At 40.4% G+C, this 20836-nt stretch overlaps 1 protein-coding gene across 1 annotated transcript; it reads right to left on the reverse strand.

Moving 5' to 3' along the window:
- Positions 1-1885: 1885 nt before the first annotated feature.
- LOC142076504 (butyrophilin subfamily 2 member A1-like) lies at positions 1886-13461 on the reverse strand. The gene is made up of 9 exons (XM_075138786.1): positions 13389-13461; positions 11067-11417; positions 9578-9862; positions 8178-8276; positions 7752-7778; positions 3821-3847; positions 3561-3581; positions 3351-3377; positions 1886-2856 (listed from the first exon to the last, which is right to left on the reverse strand). Exons 1-9 carry the CDS (start codon positions 13459-13461, stop codon positions 2318-2320), a joined length of 1449 nt encoding a protein of 482 aa, XP_074994887.1. The 3' UTR covers positions 1886-2317.
- Positions 13462-20836: the final 7375 nt, after the last annotated feature.

Consider the following 20836-nt stretch of genomic DNA (forward strand, 5'->3'; position numbering starts at 1 on the left):
TTACTGTTTTCCATGAGTCTGCTCCATGCCATCCACCCAGATCAAAGAGTTTGTGGGGTATAAGAGTTTTGCTGCACACTACAGGCTGCCCTTTTCTCATAGTCAGCTGTCTGGTCTTCCCAATCATGCAGAAGTTTGCCTACATCCTGCCATCACACTGATAATGACATGGTATGCCATGGATTAAAACCACTCTGTATTCCCTAAGCTCATTTCAGTGTTTAAATCTGTTGATCACACTTCTATTCTTGGACCAACCTTTTGCACCCTGTTCAGGAAGGGAATACATCCATTGGACATCTGAATCCCATTGGGCGGGCTCCTTGCTGCTCCACTGGAAAATCAGGATGCACTGGGCAAAGGTAATAACCTTAAGGCGACCAACTCAGCTGGAGATTTCTACTGGACAGATACTTACACTGAATAAAGCCTAAGTTAAAGGCACCTAACCCAAAGCAACTCTATATCACTCTACATTCTGAACGGTATCCCTTCATTTATATAACAACCCCTTTTGGTCTTCTGAAAAGTTCATAAAAGTCACCCCTTTTTCCTCATACTTCTCTCCTGCTCCAGCATGGCTACAGGCCTTCAGGATCAATCTGCTCTAGCATGGGTCCTCCACGGGCTGTAGTTCCTGTCAGGAGAACCCACTCCAGGGTGGGGTATCCACAAGCTGCAGTCCTTCAAGATCAACCTGCCCCAGCGTGGGCTCTCCATGGACCGGCAGCTCCTTCAGGGAATATCCACCTGCTCCAGGATTGGGTTCTCCGTGGGCTGCAGTGAATACCTGCTTCAGCGTGATGTCTCCACAGACTGCAGGGAAATACCTGGTCCATCATGGATTCTTCCAAAATTTCAATGGGCTGCAGGGGAGTCTCTGCTCTGGAGCCCAGAACCCTCTTCTTATAGAGGCTACCTCTGCAGGTTCCCTGCCTCCAGCTACCAAAACTTTGCCATGTAAACCCAATTGGAATTTGACCATTTTGACACAAGTAGCTCTGAATATTTTTCATAACAAATAGTTCAGAGACTGAAAGAAAGTTTTACTCTCCCCTCAACCTGTCAAAGTTTAACGAAGACAGGTGTGAAAACATGAAATAAAATGAAAAGAAAGTGCAGACGGTATGAAGACCAGTTTACGTACAATTTATTATAAAGGTTTTGTGTAAAGTTTTCATGTTTGATGAGACCTTCAGGCATTTAGTCACATGCTTTTTCTCCATTCTCCATAGTAGATTTTTTCCACAGACACTTAGCTTGGCTCCTTTTGATTCATTAGGTCTCTAAACTAGCTGGAGTTGATGTGGGAAACATGAAACTCAAAGTAAAACAGTGTAGGTTTCTTTTAGAACCAGCTTTGAGTGTTACTTCTGACAGGACTTACTGGCAGCAAAAAGGGTCAGGTTCAAATTCAAGGTGGATGGCAATCCAACAAAACCCTTTGGTTTAACCTCCACTTGGAAAGTTATATTACACTTTCAGGTGCTTGGAGAACAGAACACAATCTTGACAAATGGTGTTTAAATGTAAACAGAAACACAGAAATCTAACTTAGCTTAAAGGGGGGAGCCATAACTCCTTTTTTAGCTGTAGCAGTAACAACTGATAATCTTTCCCTGCGGAGGCAGCTACTGGACCAAGGGGTTGCTGTCTCCATCCAGTTGTCATAAATGCCCAAGTTTCCACGGATGAGGCGTAAAAAACACATTGAAATGGGAAAAAAAAATCCTTGTCACCCAACAATGTTCTAATTAAAAAGACAACAGAGAATATATCCAGGCCTCTACAAGGGCAAAAGACGAAATTCCCTAATAATCATGATGATTTGAATGGATTAACTAAATAGTCAAATGTTTCTGATATTCCTTTTTTACTTCAAGCATTGATCTTCTTCATACCTGTTCTTCTTAGGTCATTCAGAAAGAACAGTTAAGGAAGTTTTCTCTTTGTCCTGGATTACTTATATAGTGCATTTTTTTTGTGATGGTTTATACACACCTTGGAATACACACACAGCTTTGAGAATATTCTCCACCAAAAAGCAACCATTAAAGGCTTTCTCTGTTCTCTTAGTTGAGAACAAATAATATTAAAAAGTTCTTTTGCTTCAAAATGCATTTTTTTCCTACTTTGAGACACTGTAATTTTCTCTCATTACTTTTCCCTTTTTTTCAGGTTTTCTTGTTTTGTTCCCCAGTCCTATTTTCTTTATTTTATAATTACTGATGTCCTAAGCCATTCTAGTCTCTCCTCTCAACCCTGACCTCTTGGCAGAGAACTTAATTCTTCAACGCATTTGATTCAAACTTCCTTTTTACAGTGTCTTCAAAGGGACAGGGATTAAGACTGGCTGGATAAGAGGTGTGAGTGTCCCTTCTCTTTTGGATAGAAATGGGTAAAACATGTCTGCAGGTTCCTTTCCAAGCCTTAGAGGCATTCTCACCAGGACACCCATCTGCTCTGCTTCATAAAAGTTCACTTGCCCTTCTTCCAAGTCCAGAAGCACACCAATCACTGAATTACTCATCTGCTGCTTCTCAATCCTGCGGTGTCCTTCGCTAGAGAAAATCTCTCCCTGGGACCTGTGTACAGCCCAGTAGTCCTCCCCAGGAAGGAGCCCTTCCTCCTCCTGTCTCCCTTTCTCCCTCACCACTCCCAGCACCCAGTCCTGCTGCTGGTCCACCTCCACCTCCCAGTAACATTTCCCAGCTGCAAACCCTTCCGTCCCCACCAGGACAGGGACTGTGGAGGGAGCGTTTGGGCCAGCAGGTTCAGACGCGTTGCTCTCCACATCTGGAGCCCCTGGCACCTGGAGCTCCAGGACTCGGCAGTCAGGATTCACAGTAATGGGAACTGGAGGTGAAAATGAGAATCATCCAATGAGCAGAGTGGCTCAGGGACCTCTCTCTGCATGGGGCTATGCGTTGAAGCATTCGAGGGTCTGAGCGGTCCTGCTGCGATTCAACAAAGAATTTAAACATTCCCCAGAACAGGGCATGCAACCACTGATGAACCGAGAGGCACCCTGGAGCTGTCACAGCTATGTCCTCTCTCAGTGCGCAAGTCCACACGCTTTACAATAAATCTCTCTTTCTCTTTTCCATACGGCCATCTGCCCTCTCCGGAACTGTGTCCACACCCCACCCCAGACTTTGACACCTTTCAGCAACTCCTTTTCTCGGTCTTCCCAACTGCCACATCCCGGCCTCATTTCCTGTTAACCAAGCCAGGCATACTCCTGTGACTCCAGCTCAGTTGGTGTATCTCTAAAATCATGGCATTGTCATTTCAGGGTGGCTTGGACAGATGGCCACTGCATTTTCACACCCTTCCTCCTGCCAGCTTACCTGCGTGGCTTCTGGCTTCCCAGAAATCTACAGAAAGAAAATGGATATTACTGTATTATGTTTTTATGGGGCAGTTAGGTACTTCAGACTGAAATACTGAGAAGTCTGCTAGTGTGCAATTCTGTGCATTTTGTGACTCTGCATCAGTGATGACCTTCCTCCTCTGAACCCACCAATTCTTGTAATTACTAGCATTTTAAAATCACTTACCCAGCTCTGCTTTCAGTCGACCTGAAAGGGAAAGATATTCCAGTCACCAATATTTGTTTGCTTTTCCATTTTGTTCCAGTTTTTCAAAATAGGACAACCCCCAACCATGGAATAGGAGAATATTGCTCCATAGGTTGATATTTCATTATATTACTTGGCTTCAAATCTGGGGATAACGTAGGCATACTAACCTGAATACTTGCTTTATTGTTTCTAAACTTGACAAGAATGTCAGATTTACATAAAATGTGTTTTCTTACCAAAGCGTTTTTTGAGTTTGGATTTTGCTGAAAAGGAATAGCATAAATGAGTGATGTAAAAACTCAAGGCAAAAATGAAAAAACATTTGTGAGAAAGACGTTAGAATTACATCCCCAGTTGTTACTTATGGGAACAGTGTGCACACTTATGTGGGAGTTTTCTGACATTAAATTTGCAGGATAAAAGTAGTTACAGTTTTTTCTTAGTAATGTGAGAAAAGGGGAAGGAGAGAATGAGAAAGCTAAGCTAAGAGTTTGGGTTCTGCGAAATTTGCAGTTGTGTTCAGGTGAAACGTGGTGCTGTTGATGTGATGTTGACCACATTTAGTGGTGGACTTGGTAGTGTTAGGTTAACAGTTGGACTTGATCTTAAGGGCCTTTTCCAACCTAAATGATTCTATGAAACCACAAGGGAGGGAAAAAACCTAATGCAAAGCCCTGAGAGATGTAAGTGGATCGTCATGAGGCTCTAAGGCACAATGCATCCTGCATGTGTAGGTAGAGAAATAAATACCATTGGCCTCTTTGCTGTGTAATCACCTCTAATAAGATTTCTGAGAAGTCACATTAAATAAAAGTAAGCTAATTAAACAGAGTAGCTTATTTTCACTAAGGCTGGATAGTATCCATTCTTAATGAATATTTTAGGAAAATGAGATTTACCTGCTCGATTTTTTGTTTTCTCTCCTTCTGAAAAGTTCAGCACATAGAATAAAAGAAATAATAGTAACAGGTACTTATTGTATATAAATTGGAAGTGGACTTAGTTACTTAGTGGACTTTTGTACTGCATTCCATAAAGCTTTAAACTTGTGTCATTTCTGTGGGAAACACATCCTTCCAATACACTTCCTACTAGATTGTTTTACAGCTAAGCACACACACAAATTCTACAATACTTAACGCCTTTCTTTTCTGAAAAAATAAAAAAGAAAAGTAAATATCTCAGACTATGCCTGGAGTTTTTCACATGAAAATTATTCAATTCAGCTGAGCCTTTCATTTCATTTTAAATGCTTAACCACATTAAACAGTGCCATCAAACCCAGTAATCAGACCAGACCAAACAGACAAACAAACCAACCCAGAAAAAAACCCAAAGTGGACATAACTTTAGCACAAAGACAATTAAACACAATTAATAACAAAAGCATCTTACCTAACATTGACTTCAGTTGGCTTTTTTCTAGAAAAGACAGTACACAGATATTAGTGTAAGCTCTTTGATAAAGTGGCTTAACGTACTCAACAATACCAATATAAGAGCCGCATAACCATATAGCAAGTGCATCCTTGGATTACATGGTCAACTGCTTTGAGTTAAGTACATGTAAAGCCAATTCAACAATTTAACCTATGAATGTATGACATTATTTCAACTTTGTTATATTTAGATAACTCATTAAGTTATTATTTAAAAACTCATTAAGCAGGGTGGGAACAAGACTTATTTTTATTGCTGCTAGAGGTCTTCTTTCAAAGTCTGTTTACATCATGCCTTAACTGACCACATTTAAGAGGGATATTCAGATGCATAGGCACCTAGTGCATCTCAGATGACCTGGGGTACCCCAAGTGGCATGTAGGTGTCTCTCTAAAAGATCTCTGGTCTCCTGTAGAAGCTCTGTTAGTTCACATTGTGTCTGTCAGATATAATCAAATATCAATGAGGTATCTGCTTCCTTCCAGGATGGCAGCTAGGTGTCCTGGTTTCGGCTGGGGTAGAGTTAAATTTCTTCCTAGTGCTGTGTTTTGGATTTAGTATGAGAAGAATGTTGATAACACACTGATGTTTTTAGTTGCTGCTAAGTACTCTGGCTAGCAGGGCAAGTCAAGGACATGCTCTGGAAGAGGCTGGGGAGGGAGCATAGCCAGGACAGCTAGCCCAGCTGGCCAACAGGGTATTCCATACCATGTGACGTCATGTTCAGTATACGAATGGTAGGCGTGTTCCAGGAAGTAGCAATCGCTACTTGGTTATCGGTCAGGGTGGGTGGTGAGCAATTGCATTGTGCATCACTCATTTTGTATTCTATCATTATCATTATCATTATTTTTTTTTTCCCTTTTCTGTTCTATTAAACTGTCTTTATCTCAGCCCACGAGTTCTTCTCACTCTTAGCTGTCTGATTCTCTCCCCCTCCCACTGGGGGCGGGGGGAGTGAGTGAGTGGCTGCGTGGTGTTTGGCTGCCTGCTGGGTTAAACCATGACACTAGGAAATAAGTGGGATGACCAAGGACATCACAAATGGTCCAAGACACCTGTATGTACACAAGTGGATTGAGCCATAGGCATCCAAGCTCCCAGTGGAGATCCATAAATAAAGTTGACAGGGTTTACAGGATCACTCAGCTGACTAAAGGTAGTTCTGAATAATCTTGAAAAAGGCAGAAGAGTGGTCACTATGAAGAGAAGGATTGCTAGAAGCTTGCTAAGAGCTTTCCATCCAACAGCACAGATTTGGGTTGAGTTTTCAAAAAGGTCACTGCTGGTCCATGTAAACATTTACAGTCTTCACTAGAGAATAGACCTTATGTGGGATATGATGTCTGGTTGTCACTGTTTCCTTAATATTGAAAAGGGCTGCCACTCCTGCAATTACTATATTGATAATCAATATTTGAATATTGTTTCCCTGAATTTACGTGTTTGAGATCTCTGAACATCTTAGCATCATTTCAAATGCAAAGGACTTTTACCTTCTTCCATTTCCATCTTCACTTTTACTGAAAAATAAAGAAAATGAATCATAATGTTGATTATTCTTGTAAACTTGTATAACAGTGTACTTTATGTACAAACAGAAATAAGTGGGATTAAAACTTTAATTTAATTCAACCTAATAAACTTCCCAAGGCTTCTTGTTAGTCCAAAGAATTCTTATTTTTTATACCAAGACAAGTCTGATTTCTAATGGAGTTCACAAAAAATGAGGTAGCATTCTGAGACACCCAATCCTTCCTATGTGAGTCTTGTCCCAACCATAGCCTAACTGAGGTTCAGAGACCATGAATAAATTCCTTCTGGTCCCATGGACATGTGTATCCTCAACTGCCAAACTTGGTCAGGGAACAGAACCAGATGTGCCTCAGGGAATAAAATCATCATGCAATTCATTTGTTAGAGTAATCCCTGCTATGGTTATGGCATGGGTCAATTAGCACTCTCCCAAACAATAAGCAGGTATTGTCTAGGTGACAACATGAGCCGAGGGCCATTGCTGGTACATGGTTTGACTGTGGATACTCTGTCCTGGTAGGCAGGAATGTTCAGCACAATCCACATGAGCTATGCCATGCTCCCCTACCTCATGGCAGTGGGGTTGGCCTAGATGATCTTTAAAGGTCCGTTCCAACCCAAACCTTTCTATGATTTTATGTCAACTGGTCTATTTTATTTTCAAGTACACATAGGCAGTGAGTACCAAAGAGATGTATTCAAAGAGGAAGTTGCTTTCAGAGTCTTGAGATGGCCTTGGGTTGGATCCTTGAATTGCTCTTGACTGTTTGGTTAATTCATTTAGTTATTCCTCTTCTAAAGAATCTGAGGAATGCCTCTGATCAATTAATTAACTCTTGAGCAGTTGCAAACAAAGCTTGAATATGTATGACATGGTAGAGATGTCAGTACAATACATGACTAGAGGTTAGACTAGATTACATACTAGATTACATACAGCAATGTATAACTAGATTACATACAGTAATGACTAGAGGTTAATGAAAGAAGGAAACAGACTCTGTTTATAAAGCACAAATGAAAAAAACTCATACAGGAACTTAATACATTGTGCGGTGCAAAAATAAAATTAAAAACTACAAAACATTTGGATGCAACTAGAACTGCTAATTAGTTCTGTAATTTAATATAAATAAACCTTCCAACTTACAAATTGTCATAATCTTCATATTCATCTTCCTCATTACTTACCTGAGGTAACTGTTTTCTTGTGATTACCTGGTTAAAAAAAGAGCAAAAACCCCTTTTTTTGCATGTTTTTGTAAAGTAATACTGACAGAAATCAGTTCTCTGATTTGTCATTTCAACTCTAGTGTCATTAGCAACACTGGAGTTATCTCCCCAATGATTATAGAAAGGAAACTACACGCGTAGTTTAGCTCACAGAGCTGCTCTTGTCAGACCTAAAGCCATCTGAGATAAGGACATGCAATTTGCATTCCCCCTTGTTCAGACTGTGTACTTTCCCACCCCTTTTTTGTTCCATTTCCTGAATTCGATCATAAAACAATCACTGGTGATTTTGCTTGTGAGCTTTTGTTACAGTCATGGATTTCAATATGAACTCTTGTAATATTTCTATATATTGACTGAGGTAACATACAAAGAAATACTTACTTCTCAGTTTAGAAAATACAGCAGAAATTAAGACCATGCTAAGACATAAAATTACCAGGAAGATAATCAGCCATTTTGAAATGGAGGGAAAGAAAATATCTGCAAAAATGACCAAAAGGAGTTATAATCTGTTAAACATAAAAACAATTATAAGTTAGGATGCAGTCAATACATCTGAGGAGATGGTGAATTTATATTTTACTGGAATTTTTCTAGCAATGTTGCTGAAGAAGAGATCTAGCCCTCCCCAGCAGGACTAATCCAGGAAGACTCTTTCTCTGGATATCAGGTTCAGAATTATGAAGGAGATGTCTGAGATAGGTAGACAGGTTTCCACAGTTCATGAGTCACGCGAAAGGTAGCAATACCAGCTCTCAGGTTTTTTTCACGGATGTGTTGCATTTCATACTAAACTGAACAGGTGATGGAATGAAGGAAGAAACCATCACCACTGGACAAGAGAGACACATTCACTCTTGTTTAATTTGATTCAGTGAATATCTGATTCATTCTGCCAAGTATAGTGCGTAAACCAAGAAGGAGAATAATATTTAAGACACCCCCACGTTGGCTGTTTCCTATTTTCTCTTTCCACGTACCTCCACACTCAATGTTCTAGGATTTCTTGATACCACCCCCAAAGGGACTTCCTTCACGCACTTCTTCAAGAGCTTTATGCTGCACTCTAGTTCCCATTCCAGACCTAGGTATTGGCTTTGTGGTGCTGAAGTTCTTTTTGTGGTCCAGCCCTATGAGGCTTGCTTCAGACTACCTGACGCTTGTCTATATATCCAGCAAACAGAAAAGTGTACTACAGAGTACAGGGAGGCATGACATTATCCACACCACAATTACACAGTAATGCACATATTAAAAAGAGGGAAGATAAAAACAGAATAAAAACATTTGTGAGATGTTGAAATTACCACTTTAACTCTTGTGACTGTAACTATTGTTTTCAGCTATGCTCTGTGAAACCCACCAGCACATGTCTTATTAAACGGCCTGGTAACCTGTTTCTGGATAATGAAAGCCTTTAGAGTGTTCAACCATCACTAAGGAAATACGTCATTTTCGTATGTGCATGCAGTTGTATTCTTAATTCATTTTAATTCATCTCCAACAAGTTGACTGCCTTAAATTTGAAAAGGGAACACAGAAAGTCTTGATATTACCTGACCCCTTTTTAAAAGGAGAAACTGGTTCACTAGGTACTGTCAAAGGCTGTGCAGTCAATAGAAGTAAAGGTGGAAGAAGACTGCAGCTCTCGTGAACTTTTTTCCAACATTGATTCTGGGAATACATCTTCAGGCCAGCTCATGACATAAAAATGGAACCCATGCCATTTAGACAGTCTGCCTTTTTAATCTTACAGGCAGGTCAATACAGAGCTTACCCACCTGAGATCAGGACTCGAGACTCGCTCATTGTATTTAGCAGATTGTTGACTATCCTGCAGGAGACTTCCGTGTCAGAGCCAGGTTTTAGGTTCATGGAAGTTATGACACTATATAGGCCTGCAGGCATCATTGTCATCTTTGTGGTCGATAGTTCCTTCCGGACCTGTCCATGGCCATCCAGCCAAATCACCTCAGGTTTAGGAAACCATCCAGCTGCATGGCAGGTGAGGCCAATGCCCTGCTTCTTGTGACTCCTCAGGAAAATGGAAGGCACATCACCTTTAGCTGAGAAAAAGCATATGTATTCTCCATTTCAACCAGTACTGAGAATGGGAAATTTTCTGGTTTATCTTGAATAAAAAATATATTTTTTGTATGTATTTGTATGGAAGTACATAGAAAGACTTCTCTGAATTTAAACTGTGACAGAGACTGGGGCCCTGAAGTTTCTTAAAGGTCAGTAATTCAGAGTCTATCAGATTGAGAATAAGGAACAATATAATGGAGATTACAGCAAACAGAGCCAGCTGGGGATGGCTATTCTGGAATGAAGTTGCCAGTGGAATTTCCCAGAATTTTGTAAAAAAAAAGAAAAAAAATCCATATAATTATGACAATTAATCGATTACAGGAAGCCTATGAACAACTAGTGCAATCTGTCCATGAAAACAGAATGTATTAGTGTCTCAGGCTAATCATGTCAAGTAAAACTCTTACTGACATGGTACAGATCTGGTCTACAGTTCAGAAAAAATGTATGTTTATACTCAGGATCTCAGAAGACTAAATTACAGTGTTACTTAGATGTTAAACCTCTGCTTCATCTGGAGTTTTAAAGCTAAGAAGACACCTTCAGAAGAATCTGGCTACAATATAAGATGTCACAATACCTATCTAGGGGAAACTGGTTCCTGTGTGGCAGGGAAAGCATGGAGGAACTCATGTCCACTTCCAAGCCAACCACATTAACTGAAGCTACCTGTGAAGATGGTATCTATTAAAGTATTGAAATAGAAATAGGAGCATGAAGGCCTGCCTACTGTTTTGTTCTCCTGCTGTGGGCAAGCAGCAAGGTAAGCAGTGAGGTACTGGGATGGGACCAACTGATTATGCTGACCATAGAGAAACTCTGGACAATCAGCTCAGTAATGGTTATTGCACAGTGGACATCTAAATTTAACTTTACATTGATCAGCTGAATAATTGCAGGGTTCCCTGAACTTTGTGACTGTGCTTTCATTGAGTACGAATGGAGATTGTACTTTCAAGTCACATGTGTTCGGGTACCTAAATAAAGGTGTGTCAAACTACCTTAAGTATTGATTATAGCCATTAATTTAGAGAAAACAATCAAACACATCCCCCCATGAAGACATTTTATGCATCAAATTATAATAAATTTATATTGTAATTCCCTGAGTCAGTGATGGATATACATGTTTCTGTTCAGGTCCATCTTTGAATAAAAAGAGAGAGAATTGCCACTGACCTGCCACTTGCAGTTCAACCAACACATCATGGTACGTGTCATTGAAAGAGACCACACAAGTGTATGGTCCTTTGTCAGAGCTCCTGACATTCTTCAAGTGCAGAGACATGTTGCCAGCTCTAAATTCACTGTGGAAGAATTCTGTTCTGCCTTGATATCTCTCATCTTGTTTCTCCTTTTTATTCTTTCCATCATATCTGTTCACTGTTATTTTTTGAGACTGTTCATGAAATATCCACTGGACAGAGAATACCTCAGGAATGTTATCTGCTACCACATGGCAGGGTAGAACAACCCCTTCTCCAATGACTTCAATGATGGAACTATTAGAAGGAGAGCTAATGAATTGACCTGTGTAAAGATAAAACAGCAGTTGTTTCTGTTTGTACATATCACCTTTTTTTGTGGTATTACATCAGGCAACCAACAGAACCAATATCACTGTCAATAGGAGAGAAATCCAGAAGAAAACTGAAAAATAATATGGCATACTACTTAGATGAGTAATGTTCATATTATGTGAGGCTCATGGAGTTTATCTTTCAGCATTTTGAAACTAACTTACACAAGTTTGTGGCCATTAAGTAATGGCTATTGAGTAATCATGTAAAATGGGTGGGCACTACAAAAGGTCAAATACAGGATGTAGGATCTATCTAACAAAAAAGTAAAGGTGGGATTCAATTGCCCAAATGCTGGTACCCAGTATCATTTGAAATGTCGTACAGTATGCAAGACATCCCTATGGTGCTGTGGCAGATGTGGCATACGACCTGCAGCAGATCTGCACTCATGTGAAGGAGCTGCTGGAGAACAGACCAGAACATGCAGTGCCTAGAAGGACACTCGCCATTTATGTGTTGGCACCTGAATCACATGTACAACGATTTATTTGGTCATCTACATTTGAGCTAGACGTCCCAGCTTCCCTTTGCAATGAATGGGGAGAAACAGGCAGCTTCAGAGATAAGCCTTAGTTAAAGGGCCCATGGCTCTCTGTTCCAGATCTTTTCTTTGAAGTGAACTCTAGGGTTACTATACTGAAGTTAGATGTGCAGCTTTCATATTTCTAAAGATACATGAGATGAATCCCACCCACAATATGTACCTTTGAAAGGGAGAAAAAGGGAACACCAGGACATTTTGTAGCAGTCATTCTCATTTCAGTTCCAAGGAGGATACCAGAAAGGAAAAAAGGCTCTTGGAAATAACAAAATAGATAGCCACAAATGTGGATTTGCAAAGAAGTCATACCACAGCAACTTGACTTTATTCTATGGCAAGTTAAAAATCTACCATGAAACATCAAGGAAATATTTGATATTAAATATAATGTCACTTCATATGCTGTACGGGATTGCACCTGATCAAGCTGCAAGGGCCCCAGTCTATGCTGATGTCCTGTCACATCTGCCAGCTCCATTTAACAGGAAATCTCAGGTACACTAAAGCATTTGCAATGGCACTAGATGTCTGTGGTTTGGCACCTGAATAACTCACAGGGAGTGGGATTAAGGTCCAGAACTGGGAACCTACAAAGAGATGCTGAGGCTTCTCAATCATCAAGAGGACTAAAAGCAAAACTTCCATCTTTGAAAAAACTGAGAGAGAGCCTTGCCACTGATCTGGCCCTTCCAGTTCCATCATTGACTTGACTACCTTCCTACTATAGTCAATGGAGATCCAGCCAATAGTCTGTTCAGTTCATTCTACAATAGACAGTGAGTCTATTCATTGGGTAGGATAGAGTTCCTTGAACATCCATCTTTGAGGCTCTGAGGTACTCTAGACACAGGATTGGCAAATGTGACACAGGCTACATGGTAGGTCTGTTCTATTTTGGAACAAGAAGCAATGAGAAGATCCTACAGCATCTAAAATACCAGTAGATGCCAATGCATGAGCAACTGAATCTTATCCTAGATGCTGAGCTTGCATGAAGACACCTGCTTCTAGGAAGCTAAACGTAGGCAGCTAAATCTGCGAGTCAAATCCAAAACCTTGGGCACAATTCAGTTGGCTACACCTAGATGTCTAGTGCTGAGTTACCCTAGAACTTCCCAGCTAGCCTCCATTCACCAGTCTAGAGAGTTATAAGTCTCCTGCAGCCCTATCATATCTTCCAGACTACGCAGATGTCTCAGGTACCTTAACACATACCAAATTGCACCAGGGTCTTATTTGGTTTTAATTTGGTGGTTTATGTCATCCAAGTTAAAAAGAAGAAAGATGTGTACTCATTATTTTTGACTTTTACATTTCTGTGAATAGGCAGAAATAAGCTGTTTCATTAAAATATATTAAAAATAAAGCTATCTTTACCTGTAATTAGGCATGATCTGCATTGAAAAGTCAGTATGTGAATAGCTGTCAGCCACCAAAAGAGGGAACCCATCAATATCCACGCTTCCTAATCATCCACAGGACCAAAAGCAAAACTTCCAGATGAAATTCCTGTGTGACTCCTTCGGCCTCTTCACATGTTCAATGCAAAATAGCAAGTGTAAATGCAGAGATGAAATAATAGGGAAAAATATCAATGAACTTACAGATAATGGGTTTGATGCTGTCAAAGGCAGAGAGGATTGCAGGACATCTTTTCTTTCCTCATCTTAACAAATTTAACTATATAAATGGTGCAAAAGAAATATGCTCTTTGCCTCTTTTATTCAGCTGTCTATATTTACCTTTTTCTTCCAGAAACTCTTTATTACATTCACTGGTAATTTTTTCCTTTCAGTGAGGAGTTTAAAGCATTTCATTTTGTCTTCTGATGTTAACAGACTACTCTTTTTTTTTTTCTTTTCCTTTCTTATAGTAAAAAAACCCCAACCAACCTCATGGGTAAATTCCCAGGACCAATGTTACTATATTGATCTCCCTGTTGACTTACATCAGCATTTTAAAGAGAAACCTGTGATTTAACAAATGTGACTCTCTCCAAATTCCTCCCAAGATCTTTGCTTTCAGCTCACTGCTGAACTAATCCATACTCACAGCATACTCACAGTAAAGATATGTAACTCAAATAGACTAGTGAGCTGAAAGGGCACAACACAACTTAATTATAGATATAATTCAGCTTCTGATTTCCTCCCCTTTTCTGCATTTTTTCTCACATCTCCAATCATTGATAAAATCAAGTGCTATCAGAGAGAGGTATTCCCATCTGAAAATGGCAATAATGCATCTATAGCAGGCAGGTTCATTCCTGTCAGTGCAACCGATTAAATCCACACCAGTTAATTCAAGTATCGTAGTAAATGCAATGGGTTTTCTTTATGGATTTACCAAAAGTATAATTTCTTACCTGAATTGTAAGAACCTTAAGACTTCTCTATGGCATATGGTTGTGGTGAACCTTTGTCCTCATATCTTTATTACCACTGAAGCTTGTGATTACATTTTCCACATCCAATAGGGCTAGAGAGTACTGGGCAGTATGACTGGGGAAAAGGTAGCAAGACCAAAATAGCTCCTTGCTTCTCAATTCTTCTCTCTATACTCCTCGCTGGAACAAGGTAGGGATGTTCCTCCTCATCCTCCTGTGCAAAATCATTCTCTGTTCAACCAGCGTTTAGCCAGAAAGCACTGCAGTAAAACTTACAAGTATGTCATGAACAACTTAGCAGGGTACTTCTTTTCTATCACACACTCAAGTGTTTCCCTCTGTTTGCAAATATATCTGGATCTTGGTCGTGTTGGGATTTTTTTCCATGTTTTTCTTTTTATGTCCTGTTGAAGATCAGAAAACAATTTCGGCCAACTTTCCTCTCATTTTTATCCTTCAGTTCTTCTGACTCCTGGCCATCCTGTGAACAAGCATTTAGTGCTCTCAGGAGACTGCTGTCTCTCTTTCTATATCCAGATTCTACCAAAAATTCTTGAAAACGGGATGTCCCAGAGCTTTTATGTGTGGCAGTATAATAGTATGCTTTGGTTTCTGAGTTTTTTGGATTGTTTTTTTTTGGGGGGGTGTCCTGTTTTTCTTTCTTTAAGCCATGGAAATACAGAACCTACTGTTGACTGAAAATGCCAGCCAAAATGCTGATAAGGTGTTTTACCGTTTTTTTTTATTTCTTGAAACAAAGGCATGATTGTGAAAACAAAGATTACAAAGGCAAACTGTGCTCATTTCTTTCACACTTCTAACTTTTGAGGCTAATTTGATCAATTTTATCCAAATTTGATTGAGCAGTGGTGTTTCTCAGAGCTATGTAGTTTCTGTAATGTCTGTGCAACTCTGTGCAAAGAGTTGTCTAGGGAAAGTCAAGTATTTGTGCTATTCCAAGACAATTAATCTATGTAGTGGGGCTACAGTCATAATCTATTTCTCTGAAGTAACTGCAGAGCTGGAATTCTTGAGCCAGCTGAAATGCTGTCTGGGAAAATAAAATAAAATAAAATAAAATAAAATAAAATAAAATAAAATAAAATAAAATAAAATACCATAGCATAGCATAGCATAGCATACCCTACCCTACCCTAACCTCCTAGGAACCTCCACTGGCACATTTGATACAAAGAGAAAGGGTGTCTCCACTTTTTCTTTTTTCACCAGGACCTCTGGTATTGGTGCATTTGTGTTAAATCCTACAAATCACATAGCAAAGGAGGCTTTTGAAGGAGCATGAAATAGTTTTGCAAGATGGTCTTTCCAGAGACAAAACTGAAGAAAGCATGGAGGAGATTGCTTGAAAATGGTCAGGAACTTAGAAAGAGGTATTGCTTTCACTGGTTGTACTGTAAGAAAAAGCTGTAAATGGTAACTTTTTTTCCTAAAAAATAACTCCTCTGCTGCGGAAAAGAAAGTACTGTTTTACTGTCTCGTTAACTGAAGGGATTGGTTATTTGCTAATTATTGTGCAGTTGCAGTTCTCTTACAAAACCAGACAGTTCATATTTTCAGAAGCATGCCTAGATTAGGCTCATATTAGATAATACCAAAAGAGCACTGGGGGGAGCACAACTGGCCAATGCGGTATTCTATACCATGTGACATCATGCTCAGTATAAAAACCGGAGGGGGGAACAGGGCTCGCCCCTCGTTCGTGACACGCAGTCGGTGGTTGGTGAGCAGTTGCATTGTGCATTGCCTGCTTTGTGTATTCTGTTATTGTTGTTGTTCTCATTGTTATTATTACTGTTCTACTTTGTTTTATTTCAATTATTAAACTGTTTTTATCTCAACCAGGGAGTTTTCCTACTTGTGCCCTCCCGATTCTCTCCCCCATCCCACCGGGGGGGGGGTGATCGAGCGGCTGCGTGGGGTTTATTTGCTGGCTAGGGTTAAACCATGACAGTCCTTTTGGCGCCAAACATGGGGCAGCGAAGGGTTGAGATAACGACAGATTAATTAGAGCATATTAAGGAATTTATATCTGTTAACATATTAATTTGTTCTGCACCATGATCCTGTTTTTGCTGTACCTGTTAAAGATTGGAGTTGGGTTTTGTAGTCTGCTGTGCTCTGCAGTGATTAATGATGTTTTGCCTGGGAGATTTGTTACTAAAACGCTGGCATTGGGGGTTATTTGGTATTTGGGATTCGTAATGAAGCCGTTACTGTATTTTGGGTACCACCTCATGGAGACCATTGGCAATTATACCTTTTCCTCTGAGAGATTTTTTATGGAGGAAATAGAGAATGGCACGCTTGCTACCTTCCTCTATGATGTCGTCTCCTTTGTTAAAATAACTTGTCAGTACCTTGAACATCCCTGGGTAGTTAAGATACATCTATTGGTGCTCCTTGGGAATCTTGTTGTGGTTTTATCCAAGGTTAGTAAGCAATTTAAGAATGTCCTCCAGAGATCTGCCCCAAGGTTGGATAGTTATGAGTGGCAGGGCGAGTGGGATAGCATGGGCAAATGCCTAGGACGGTTGGCCCATGACACTTCAGGTCATCAAGGAAGAGATGCAACATACAGATGGGCTCGTGATTGAGGGGTAGACTTGACCATGGACGCTATTGCACAGGTTATCCATGAATGTGAAACGTGCGCTGCAATCAAGCAAGCCAAGCGAGTAAAGCCTCTTTGGTATGGGGGACGATGGTTGAAATATAAATATGGGGAGGCCTGGCAGATTGATTATATCACACTCCCACAAACCCGACAGGGCAAGCGCTATGTGCTCACCGTGGTGGAAGTAACCACAGGATGGCTGGGAACATATCCCGTGCCCCATGCCACCGCCCGGAACACCATCCTGGGCCTTGAAAAGCAAATCCTGTGGCGACATGGCACCCCAGAAAGAATTGAGTCGGACAACGGGACTCATTTCCGAAACACCCTCATAGACACCTGGGCCAAAGAACCTGGCATTGAGTGGGTCTATCACATCCCCTGCCATGCACCAGCCTCCGGGAAAATCGAACGATACAACGGGCTGTTAAAGACAACACTGAGGGCAATGGGTGGTGGGACATTCAAGCATTGGGACACACATTTAGCAAAAGCCACCTGGTTAGTCAACACTAGGGGGTCTGTTAATCGAGCTGGCCCTGCCCAGTCCAAACCCTTACGTACTGTGGAGGGGGATAAAGTCCCTGTCGTGCATATGAGAAATATGCTGGGGAAGACAGTCTGGGTTACTCCTGCCTCTGGCAAGGGAAAACCCATCCGTGGGATTGCTTTTGCTCAGGGACCTGGGTGCACTTGGTGGGTGATGCGAAAGGATGGGCAAGTCCGGTGTGTACCTCAAGGGGATTTGATTTTGGGTGAAAATAGCCAATGAACTGGATTGTATGATGTTAGTTACTATATAATACTGTATGTCATCACTTTTATGGTTACCATATGCCATATTAACAGTATTACAGTAAGAATCACCCATATTAATGTAGAATGAACTCCGATGAAACCGAGAAAAGTGCAATGATGATAGAACCGGACGAGTGCCCAGAACTGGCCTCCGCATGCAAGAGCCCAACACCACACACCACCTCTCCTGCCCTGAAAGACTGTTAGAACAGATGGAACCCAAAGTCATGGACTAAATGAACTCAACGGACGTTTTAGAGGGATGGCCCATGGACTAAGGGAATGATATCTCTGTGTGTGTATATATCAAAGGGCAGGAAAAGTACTGGTGACTAATTGGAATGTATTGGAAAATGAGAGACCTGGGCATGATGTAGATGGTATAGAATAAGGGGTGGATATTGTCCTGGTTCCGGCTGGGACAGGGTTAACTTTCTTCCCAGTAGCTTGGGGGTGTGCTGTGTTTTGGGTTTAGTGAGAAAGGAGCGTTGATGGCCCATTGATGCTTTGGCTGTTGCTGGGTGGTGCTTGCACTGGGGAAGGGGAGCACAGCCGGGGTGGTGGACCCAGCTGGCCAATGGGGTATTCTATACCATGTAACATCATGCTCAATATAAAAACCAGGTGTGTGTGTGGGCTCGGCCCCCGTTCGTGACACGCGGTCGGCGGTCAGTGAGCAGTTGCATTGTGCATTGCCTGCTTTGTATAGTCTGTTATTGTTGTTGTTCTCATTGTTATTATTACTGTTCTACTTCGTTTTATTTCAATTATTAAACTGTTTTTATCTCAACCCGGGAGTTTTCCTACTTGTGCCCTCCCGATTCTCTCCCCCATCCCACCAGAGGAGGGGGTAAGCGAGCGGCTGCGTGGGGTTTATTTGCTGGCTGGGGTTAAACCACGACACTAATACATAAATAAAGCTGGTGTAATTGAATCATAAGGTCTTGCACTTTAAAGTTCTAAATTGCACAATTTCTAAATTTCTATGGTTTCCTACTTGGTCTCTGTCTTGTATACTCGTATTTCTAACTTCAAATCATCTAAGTGGGTAATGGGCTCATGCAACACCCTATTTTGGTTTCTCTACCTCCCATTCATGCCGTTTTCTCAGTTTTATTTAATTGTCGGAAAGCCATACTAGAAAATGAGTTGCACTGCACGGGTACAAAAGGATTTGAAACATAATCCTCTTGCTGTACTTTGGATCTAGGTGTGTAGGAAAATCAAGCCATTGGATATCTTCCACTATAGGTTGTTGGTATCCACAGGTATTGGCTGGAATATTGCACCCAAGGACAAAAAATTGCTCATGGTGAAAGTTCAGGTTTTAATACTTAGAAACTTTAGTGAAGAAATTAGTGGAGTCTATTCCCTCTATAGATATGGAAAAAGAAAGTACAAATGCTCAGGTAATACAAGCCAAAGGTTCCTTCCTTCCATAATCCATGCTGAATTTAAAATGGATACTTTGGATCTTGCTATTCAGGTAAGGAATTAAAATCTGGCTGAAACAGGATTGTGAATGATTAGGTTTTTGAAGGGGTTTGCATTAACGTTAGGTGGGTGGTTTGCTATTTACAGCCCCCAGGGAATGATTCCAGTTTGGAATTAAAGAGGCTTCTTTCTTGCCTGGATCAGTGGGAATACGTTACTGTCATTTGAGGGTGCCATTCTAACGAATTTAAGTTTCTTTTTATTTACTTTTTATTTACTGCCTTAATGTAACGAATAAAACAGTCTGCTTGCATAAGAGTGGATAATGCCTAAATCTGATCTATGATTTTGATTTTGAATCAGATGCTACCTGCTAGCAACCTTTATTAAAGAGATTAGTCACTGCAATAAATTGTTATTTACTAGGTTGCTTGAAGGAGATAGTTTCCTGAAACTGTTGTGGTGGATGGGGTTGGTTTGAGGACTGCAACGGGCCGATTCTGAAACATATTTCCACTTATGAAAGCAAATTTATTTGCTCTTTTTGTGTCAGAAATATAGATTTGTTATGTGTTTGTCTGGTAGGCATATATCAATATGACTTATTATATATGCGGTGACACAGATAATCTTAATTAATGAAATATAACTCAGGTATAAATTTATTCTGTAGATAATCAAGATAAAGGATACAGATTTTTACATTCATGTATGTGCAAGCAATAAATCTTTGCTAAATTTTCCAGCTGGTGAATGGTGCAAATCCATGGCATTTATTTTCTGTCTTTCCCTTTTTAAAAATATTTTTTGGCCTGTGTCTGAGACCCCTAGCTTTATTTGGAGGAGTGTAAAACAGAAATAGATCGAAAGCAAGACAAACAGGCTCTGTACCTTTGCTGCAGTTTTTAATCCTTTTTATTCTTCCTTCATTCACTCTAGATCTTGGAGAAGCTAGCTTTGCGTTTGGGTGAATTTTTGAAGATCCTTTCTAGAAATCCTAGCTTCTTCCTCCAACTAAAAACAAGCAAGTATGAGTAAGAGAAACAACAAATGGAATCTCAGTGCACAGTAGATGCTTTCTAGCAGGACTTGGAAATGAATGAGCTTTTTAAAGAGTTCTGTCTGTCTCATGGGCTCACCTGCCTGAATTTAGACACATCCTATTGGATTTAGATTTAGCCTCACATCATCTAGAAAAATGCTGCTATCCTGGCTAGAACTTTCCTGAACACTCTCTCATGGACACTTGGGGACCAGGCCTGTGAAATGTTCTTAAGGTCCAATATAGTGTTCTTCCTAGTCTCTCGGAAATAACTCTCTAAGACATAAGTCTTAGAATCACAACTTAATTGACTTCCATTAAAAACAGCTTATTCTGTTACCTTCCTAATTTCACTCGAAGGTACCTAAACACCTCGAGGATTTGTCCTTGTGTCACTCCGTATACAGCGATATATAGGGAAATGTATGGCTCTAGTTTGATTCTCTCTTCCCATTTTCTGTTCTGTGCTTGAAAAGATTACAGGAATCCAGTAAGATTTGCTTATTGATGTCTTACAAAACTGCAAGGCG

This window comes from Calonectris borealis, unplaced genomic scaffold (genome assembly GCF_964195595.1).
Source record: "Calonectris borealis unplaced genomic scaffold, bCalBor7.hap1.2 HAP1_SCAFFOLD_59, whole genome shotgun sequence".
Classification (NCBI taxonomy): Eukaryota; Metazoa; Chordata; class Aves; order Procellariiformes; family Procellariidae; genus Calonectris; species Calonectris borealis.

Excerpts from the sequence above, each read along its gene's own strand:
- LOC142076504 (XM_075138786.1), bottom strand. The coding sequence starts at position 13,461 with ATGGGTTCCCTCTTTTGGTGGCTGACAGCTATTCACATACTGACTTTT. Across the intron at positions 3,582-3,820 it reads CAAACTCAAAAAACGCTTTG|GTCGACTGAAAGCAGAGCTG; the intron begins GTAAGAAAACAC and ends TTTCCCTTTCAG. Across the intron at positions 2,857-3,350 it reads GGAAGCCAGAAGCCACGCAG|TTCCCATTACTGTGAATCCT; the intron begins GTAAGCTGGCAG and ends TTTCACCTCCAG.